At 38.3% G+C, this 8,950-nt stretch overlaps 2 protein-coding genes across 2 annotated transcripts in view; one reads left to right on the top strand and one right to left on the bottom strand.

The window, feature by feature from the left end:
- Positions 1 to 5,267, top strand: part of Jkamp (JNK1/MAPK8 associated membrane protein) — an 11,325-nt gene extending 6,058 nt beyond the window's left edge. The window contains exons 4-6 of the mRNA XM_008839499.3: positions 1,925 to 2,106; positions 3,255 to 3,331; positions 4,499 to 5,267. Coding sequence (XP_008837721.1) covers positions 1,925 to 2,106; positions 3,255 to 3,331; positions 4,499 to 4,717 — 478 coding nt within the window. The 3' untranslated portion in view covers positions 4,718 to 5,267. The remainder of the gene's footprint in view (positions 1 to 1,924; positions 2,107 to 3,254; positions 3,332 to 4,498) is intronic.
- Positions 5,268 to 5,741: 474 nt separating this feature from the next.
- The window catches only part of Ccdc175 (coiled-coil domain containing 175), an 81,724-nt gene continuing 78,515 nt past the window's right edge, over positions 5,742 to 8,950 (bottom strand). The window contains exon 20 of the mRNA XM_029566687.1: positions 5,742 to 6,266. Coding sequence (XP_029422547.1) covers positions 6,175 to 6,266 — 92 coding nt within the window. The 3' untranslated portion in view covers positions 5,742 to 6,174. The remainder of the gene's footprint in view (positions 6,267 to 8,950) is intronic.

Raw genomic sequence — 8,950 nt, 5'->3', positions numbered from 1 at the left:
CTCTCTCTCTCTCTCTCTCTCTCTCTCTCTCTCTCTCTCTCTCTGAAGGCAACTTGCAGTAATCAGTTTTCTCCCTTTACCATGTGGGTCCCAGGGAATGAACATAAGTCATCAGGCTTGGTGGCAATCATCTTTACCTGCTGAACCATCTTGCCAGCCCTGAATGTTACATTTTAAAAAAGCAAATTCATAAGATTCTGTACATTATACCATACTATTCCATTTTTAGAGTTTCTTTTAATTGTTGGTATTTCTTCCAATATGTTTTTCTTGGTTCCCAAAGATATGATAGAAAAGTCATTACTTTGTGTCATCTTTGTGGCAGGTTTCCGTTTCATAATGTGTTTTTTCCCCAAAGATTTTCTTTTACTTTATGTGTTTGAGCGTTTCCTTGCATGTATGTGCACCATGTATATGCCTGTTGCCTTTAGAGGCTAGAAGGGGGTGTAGGATCCCTTAGAACTAGTTAGGGGCTGCAGTGAGCTGCCATGTGGTGCTGGGAACTGAACCCAGGTTCTCTGCAAGAGCAGGAAGTGTTATTTACTACTGAGCCATCTCTCTAGCCCCTTGATCATTTTTTAAGATTTCTTTTTAATTATGTATACATGTGTGTCTGGGAATGTGCATGTTGTAAGTGCAGTGCCCTTGGAGTACAGAAGAAGGTGTCACATCCTCTGGGACTGGAGTTCTAGGTGGTTGTATGCTGCCCAATATGTGTCCTGGGAACCAAACTTAGGTCTTCTGCAAGAACAGCAAGTGCTCTTAACCACTGAACCATCTCTCCAGTCCCTTTGATAAAAATTTTAATAATATATTGTCAAATACATGAACATGCATACACACACACACACACACACACACACACACACACCACATACGAAGTGATTTTCAAGACAAGATCCAGATGTAGAATATGAAAATCTTTTCTACTGGCAACCTTTAAGTCCTTCAAATTATTATTTTAAATTTTATTTTTTATTTTTATTTACGTGTATGCGTGTATTGCCTGCATGTAGGTAAGTGCACCCGTGTCGTGTAGTGCTGTAGAAGATAGAAGAAGCTGTCGGATCCCCTGGAACTAGAGTTACGGACAGTTGTTAACTACCATGTGGGTGCTGGGATTTGAATGGGTCTTCTGCAAGAACCACCAGTGTTCTTAACTGCTGAGCCATCTCTCCAGCCCCTCAAAATATTTATTTTATATATATGTATATAACTATGCTTCATAAAACTAATAATGTCCTGTTGATTTATTGACTCTAGAGCTATAACTCAGCTTCAAGTGCTTTCCTGTCATGTCCTGTCCTAAGAACTTGTAGAATTTGACCTAGTTATATTTAGAAACTTAAGCACTAACTGAATATCATGTTTGAATAAGATATATACTTCATTTAAAATTAAGTCAGATTCGGGGCTGGAGAGATGGCTCAGTGGTTAAGAGCACTGACTGCTCTTGCAGAGGACCCGGGTTCGATTCCCAGCACCCACATGGTAGCTAACAACCATCCGTAACTCCAGTTCTGGGGTAATCCAACGTCTTCTGAAATCCATGGGCACTGCAAGACACGGGTGCAGTTATACACATGCAGGCAATACACTCATACACATAAAATAAAAATAATAAATAAAACATTTAAAAAAACTATTGTCCTTTAAACTCTAGTGGTGATAAATAAATTATCTAGAATTGTATCTGTTTGTGAATTCACGTTTGATACAAATGAATAGCATTATAAAATCATGGGATGCAGAGTCCAAGCATGCTAACTATATCAGCTAAAAAGGTAATTCAGTTGTAGGTGTTTATTTAAGAGACTTCAAGGCTTGTTTAATGCTGATCAAGTTAATCAAGTCTTTGATTTAACAACATCCAGGATTAAAATGTTGGGAGCATGTTTTGATACTATAATGCCTTATTTTGTAGGTACACCATTGTATTTATCTATTATGCATTCTGCTTGTTGTTAATGATGCTGCTCCGACCTCTTCTGGTGAAGAAGATTGCATGTGGACTAGGGAAGTCTGACCGGTTCAAGAGTATCTATGCCGCACTTTACTTCTTCCCGATTCTAACTGTGCTACAGGCAGTTGGTGGGGGTCTCTTGTGTAAGTTTGATGACTAAAGTCAGTGAAATATATTTGCTAATATTTATAACAACAGTGCTTCCACTGAACTGAATTTTGCAACTTTTTATTTAAAATCGTCCTTTGATATTTGAAAGGAAGCTTTAGTATATATTTTTGCTTAAACATAATGTTATAAAAACAGAATGAAAGAGTTTCCCAAGAAATTGATGGCAGCTAATCAAAACTGACTTCTGTTCAGAAAGCGTTTGCATTTGAAATTGATAACAGAATTGCAAGAGTTTCAGAATTTGAGCATAAAATTTTAAAAAATGGCTTTGCATACAATAGATGGAAATGACGATGTATAATGTTTACTATTGTCTTAGTGTCTAAGGTCCCTTATGCAAAGCTTTGTATGCAGTAAAGATAATTTCAGTCAATTTTTAATTTTAAAATTACCATTTAGCAGCTCTTTAGATTGGATTCTGCCTTAGAAAAATAAGAAAAAAGTTGTTGTTAGAAGGCTTAAACATACTACTAGGAGATAAAGCATGTTCTTGATAGCTGAGTGAACAAAGTAGGAAGCTTCTGAATACACTGCAGGATTCCAGAGATGTTGGATACTGTGCTTTATAAAAAGCCTTTCTCAACCAAAGTTCCCTTGCTGGACCATAAAACACAGAAAACGGAGTAACTGTTTCCTCAGGTCTCTTTGGTACCTACCACTAGTGCCATTCTGGACACAAAGGAGAGAGAAGCTAATTGTTTTCAATGAATCCCTTAGCTCCTCAAAGGTGGACTGAGGATAGATTTTTACATTTCTAAGCGGTTGAGAAAAAGTTCAAAAGGCATACTTATTATATGAAAGCTATTAGAAATTAAATTTTACTGTCTTTAAAGTTTTATTGGAACAGAGGCATGGCCATTCATTTACATATTACTATGGCTGCTTTCCCACTGCAACTGTGTACTGGATAGTTGAGACAGAGACTGACCTAGAAGGCCAAAAATGTTTACTATGCAGAAAATATTTACTACGGTTGCCAGTCATATCTAAGGATGGTGGGATGCAAATCTCGCAGACCTAGATGAGAAAGGATTCAGTGATAGGAAGAATTGAACTGTTTGAATTTATTTGATGGATTAATTTGTTCATTTCTAACACAGCGTTGATGTTTGTCTTTCAGATTACGCTTTCCCATACATTATATTAGTGTTATCTTTGGTTACTCTGGCTGTGTACATGTCTGCTTCGGAAATAGAGGTAGAAAATCTGTTTTCCTTTGTTCAAGTTTTAGGGGTTTGTTTGATAAAATTTGACAACTGAATAGGATAGTTTATATGGTAAGGTACACTGATTGGTCAGTGGTCCTGGCTAGATGATGCCACTCTGTAGCTTATACCTTGTTAGTTAATTTTATGAGCTACATTGTATATCCTGGGAAATTAGTGAATTATGAAGTAGTCAGGCACTCTTATCACAGCATGATGAAGAAAAAATCATTTCGCATAATTTACTCACAAAGCAAACCTTCAGTTATTGACATGTTAAAGGGCATTGATGTTTTGAGATACATAAAAATGCTTTAGTGCATGGACAACTAATTTTAAAGTTCATATTACACTGGTAACACTTCACAGAGCCTTATGTAATTAGGTATTCCATTTCCACCTCTGTTTTATTCTTAGTTTGTTTTTGTTTTTATTTCATGTATATGAGTGTTCTGTCTGCATGTATATAAATGCACCCAGGTCATGCAATGCCTGAGAAGGCTAAAAGAAGGCGTTGGATTCCCTGAAACTGGAGTTACAGATGGTTGATAGCCACCATGTGGGTGCTAGGAACCAAACCCAAGTCTTCTGCAAAAGCAGCCAGTGCTCTTAACTACTGAGACATCTCTCCAGGCCCCTGCCTTAAAAAAAATTTTTTTTTTAATTTGGGTGTTTTCACCCTGTAGTATCTATATTAATTTGATCCTTCCCATTTTCCATATTATGGCACATCATTAAAGATTAAAAGGAAGTCAGAGACTTGAGTCGTTCTGTTCTTCCATGTGTTGAGGCAGCAGACACTGGGACTGTTAGAGGGTGAGGAGAGGGTTGGGGAGCCACAGTGGATCTGGACAGGGAGAACTCATAATGTGGAATTCTCCTCTAGTTCATATCTCTGAGAAGAAACTGCTGTTCCAGGAATGAATGGTGATGTAGATCAGGACTTAGGAGACAGCAGCTCTAGTGCTGCTGTTGACACTTTGTGACCACAGGAAGCTTTGTTTCCTCATCAGTGAGGTGGTGGCCAGACTCGGTGGTTCTCTCCTTTTAAGCTCAAGCATTCTGATTCCCAGGCCGTGACTTAGTGTGTAAATGGGTTCCCTGGATGATTCAGCTTTGTAATTGTGTTTCTCTTTTCTTTTTTTATACAATGACACAGAACTGCTATGATCTTCTGGTCAGGAAGAAAAGACTTATTGTTCTCTTCAGCCACTGGCTACTTCATGCTTATGGGATAATCTCCATTTCCAGAGTGGACAAACTCGAGCAGGATCTACCCCTTTTGGCTCTGGTACCTACACCAGCCCTGTTTTACTTATTCACTGTGAAATTTACTGAACCATCCCGGATACTCTCAGAAGGGGCCAATGGAAACTGAGTGTAAAATGCCAAAACCTTAGAAGTATTAGCAAGAAAATAAAGAATTAAAAAAATGTATTAATACCATTCTGTCACACATGGGAGCAAGATGGTCAATATATCTTAACGCTTGTTTGTTTTTTGACTTAACAAACCTCTTGGTTAGATGTGGAAAATACAAAATATGGTACTGCATAGAATGCTATCTGTATCATGAGTTCCAGTTATCCTTCAGGAACAATCGTGTATCTGTGTCTGCTATGTGTTTGTGGAGAACTTCAACATCCTTAGCAGTGGCATAATTATTTATGCCTGTTCTCTTTCAATTTGTTTTTTATCCTATAAAAAACTACAAAGGCAGACATACTTGTAGAGTATGATAGCAAATATGGAAATAATTTTTTGTTGTTATCTATTTATTTTTACCAAGACAGTATTTTAATGATAGTACAAAAATAGAGCCTAATTTATAAAGCAAGCTTTCTGTTTATAGACAGTTTGGTTGTTGAAGGTGTGTTCAGATTATTGTTTCTGTAAAGAAGAAAATAATAAAAAGTTTAATTACAAAATAACTGTAATGTTCTCACATTTATTTTTTTGCCATAGTAATTATGGAAATAAGAAAAATTAAGCATCAAGATTAGTGTCTCTTGTCTAACGAATAAATGCATGTAGTACTCACATATTCCCATCCCTCTCATATTTTGTTTTCGAAGCAAAATGTCATATTTTATTGATCCTGAAACTTTTTCATGTTGTGACATTTTTTTCTTTTTTCAATTGAATTTTTGTGATTTTCATACATTATTAATTTGATGGTATATAGATCCCCCTCCCCTGTCCCTACCTCTCTTTTTGCCCCTACTCCATTTAATGTACTCAGTTAATACACACACACACACACACATCCATTCTGAAGGACATTTGGAGACACAAATTAAGACTCTATAGGCCATATATATATATATATATATATATGTGTGTGTGTGTATATATATATATATATAGCCTCTAGAGTCTTAATTTGTGTCTCCAAATGTCCTTCAGTGTGGATCCATCCATTAGAGCCTACCAAAAGTCTTGCCCCTTCCAGCAGCCATCAGTTGCCATTGTGACATTCTGGAATCAGGCTCTTACAACTAGCAGCTTAGATGGAATGAAATACAGGCTACATAGACCATTCCCCTGTGGCGTGTTTTGCCTAGGTAAGCTGTTTATACCCTGAAGGTGTTGAGACACTCATGTCACAGCCATGCAAGTAAATAAGAATTGTAACCCTTAACCTAATAACCTGGTCATGTTTATCCCTTTGTATTGTTTAAAAGATTGTCACTGATTCTGCTACATGGTGAGGGTAGAGCAAGTTACTAAATTTCAAACTTTAAAGTCTTCTGTTAACAGTTGCAAAATATAAAATTAGGTGCACACATTTCTGTGGTTTTGTTTATGCCTTTTGAATTCACAGCAGTTGTGTCCTTACGTTATCTTGGGACTCCTCCTTACTGTGGTTCTCCTACATGTGGCTGTGGGAATATGAACATTTTTGGAATGCTTCTTTTTCTTCTTTCCTGTAAGAATAAAAACAAACTCTATTTGTATCTCACATAGGTTTTGTGGTTATCAGAGCCCATTAAAACCATGAGTTGCTCAAAAAATTCTCCAATGTATTTGAGTATGGAGAGGTATCTGATCACCACTGCCATCTCCTCTACTTCCACGAATTTGAAGCTGTTTAGCAGTTATTTTCTCCTATGTCCTCTTCTAGCTGAAGTCTTTGTATCACTGGAGAACTCGTGCAAGAAATAGGATTATAAATCTTCAGAGGCAGATGTTGTCAGGAATACTTAGTATCTGCATTTTAAATTTGCTTTCATGAAAATAAGACTTAACTCCAGTTCCAGAGGAATCCAAAGCCCTCTTCTGACCTCTGCAGCATTGCACAACACAGATGCACTCACATACATGCAGACAATACAGTCATACATATAAAGTTAAAAAAATAAATAAAATTAAAAACAATATTTACAGCCACTGTAGTTTCTAACATTACTAATAATTGGTAAAATATGGTCACTGAAAATATGCAAAACAGCCCTTGTCCTAGTTCAGCTTTAAGTTTTGACTTAGGTCCTTGTAGTACATTACAGTTTTTGCTACAAGGTATATAGTAATTATTTTTCTAACTGGTTCCAAGTGATTTGAAAGGCAAAATATCTTCTAAATTAATTAATGGGCCTGTTGATTAGTTTAACATCTACATTATTAAATATTTATCTAAAACTATTGACTTATAAAACTTGGCTGCTTGTAACAAGAGCTATTTAGAGATTTAAAAATAAATCTGGGCCCTACGCCTGGGCATTCATGTTGAATTGGTCTGGGATGTAGCCTCATCAGAGATTTTTCTTCAAACCTGCATGTGATTCAAATGTTTGAGAACCACTGGCTTAAACTGTCTTCCTTATTTAGAGCTTAAGTTTTGCCCAGAGGTAATTTTGGTTTGATTTGGATTGGTTTGGCTTTTTGGAGACAGTTATGCTGTATAGCTCAGGGTGATCTTGGACCTTGAGTCTTGTTTCAAAAGATCTTCCTGCCTTGCCTCCTGCTGGGATTATAGGGCTGTTACCACACCTGGCTTTCCAAGAGACCTTTGACAACATCAAATGATTTCATTTTTATCCTCTCAGAAATGTTAATTCTGCTGTCACTCTAAAACTACAAGTAGGTTATTTTTCAGAATTAAATGCTCAAAATGTGCATAGTAGTATCAAGTTGTTTTTCATCACAAAATAAAAGATAACTGTCAATTACATAGGTTGATTTTTTTAAAGTCTTTAAAATGTATTGTCACCTTAAAAAGTCTTCTGCAGAGAACAGACACAAAATGTACTCATTTGTAATATGTTAGTATATATAATAAATACTCAAAGGACAGTTCTCAAGGAATACAAGGAAGCAGTGGGGATTTCTGGGCCTAGAGATCAGTCCTGGGGACTGTGAGCATCTCTCAAAATGTCCTGTAAAGGTGGTGAGTCACCTGACCTCTTGATCAAGGAGGCCATGGAGACCCCCATCAAATGGACTTGAACCAGTGTCCAGTTTACAAAAAGGAGAGTCAACACAGAGGAATAATTTCCTCCATGCTTCCAAGCGAAGCCAGCCAATGGTCAAACAAGACCTTTGACTTATCTTCACATAGACAGAACTGGTAAAAGAAAGGAGCCCATGTATCCCCTGAGGAACAAATCCTCAAACAGTCTTAAGAGTAAAAATAAATTGGTTTATTTGGGCCAACTGTAGGGTCTTAAACACCCAAGAGGAAAGTATAACCAAAGATTAATGGGGTCAATATAATTTTTTAAGAGTCCATATGTGTTGGGAAACCCTGCTGTTAGGGTTGTAGGTTCTCCATGTCCGGATAGCCCTGAGGGGCTTGGTGCCAAATGGAAAAACTCCCCTTTCCAGCAGGGGGCCTTCTGCTCTCTTCCTGGCTCACCTTGAAGTGCCGCCAAACACAGATGCCTTATCTGAAACATGACCTTTGGCATAGTTACCTGGAGTAAAAACTACTCCCAGGTTTTTTCTATATGATAATCAGGCATTGTCTGATAGTCTGGAAGATAGGAGCCCACTGTCACATGTAAATAAAGCATACTATGAGCACCTATCAACTGAGGCTTTTGCTACTGCCTCCACACTATAAATTCCCTAGTTTTCCCACTAATAAACGGAGCTGTTTTCACTGTGCCTGGAGCTGTTTTCACTGTGTCTGGAGCTGTATCACTGCTGTTTCACTGCACCTGTGATCAGCCTGTGATCAGTTTCCCCGGAAGAGCTGTCTTCCATCAGCACCCACTGGCCGTTCTGACCCCGTTCGCTGCTTCTGCTCTCCCTGCCTTTGTGGACCGGTGACCGTGAGCAAAGGGAGAGCCTCCCGCAGCTGGCCCGAGCCTCCTGCAGCTGGCCCGAGCCGCCCTGCAGCTGGCGCCCGAACGTGCGGCTCCTGGAACGTGCAGAGTTCGTGAGTATCCCTCCCATCAGGAGGGCATCAGCAATCCCTTTCTTCTATCAGGAGTATCCCTCCCATCAGGAGGAAAAAGGCAGCTTTACCTTTAAGCCATCCCCACCTTTGCGGATCGGCAATCTCTTTCTCCTATCACCTCCTATCAGGAGGATAAAGGCAGCTTTGCCTCTAAGCCGCCCCACCATTGGGGATTGGCCGGCTCTCCCCCTTTTTTTCTCTTTTTTTTTT

Source organism: Nannospalax galili, unplaced genomic scaffold (assembly GCF_000622305.1).
Source record: "Nannospalax galili isolate Female #2095 unplaced genomic scaffold, S.galili_v1.0 scaffold336, whole genome shotgun sequence".
Classification (NCBI taxonomy): domain Eukaryota; kingdom Metazoa; phylum Chordata; class Mammalia; order Rodentia; family Spalacidae; genus Nannospalax; species Nannospalax galili.
Note: the sequence above shows the minus strand (reverse complement) of the source record. Positions and strands in the feature narration are given on the sequence as shown.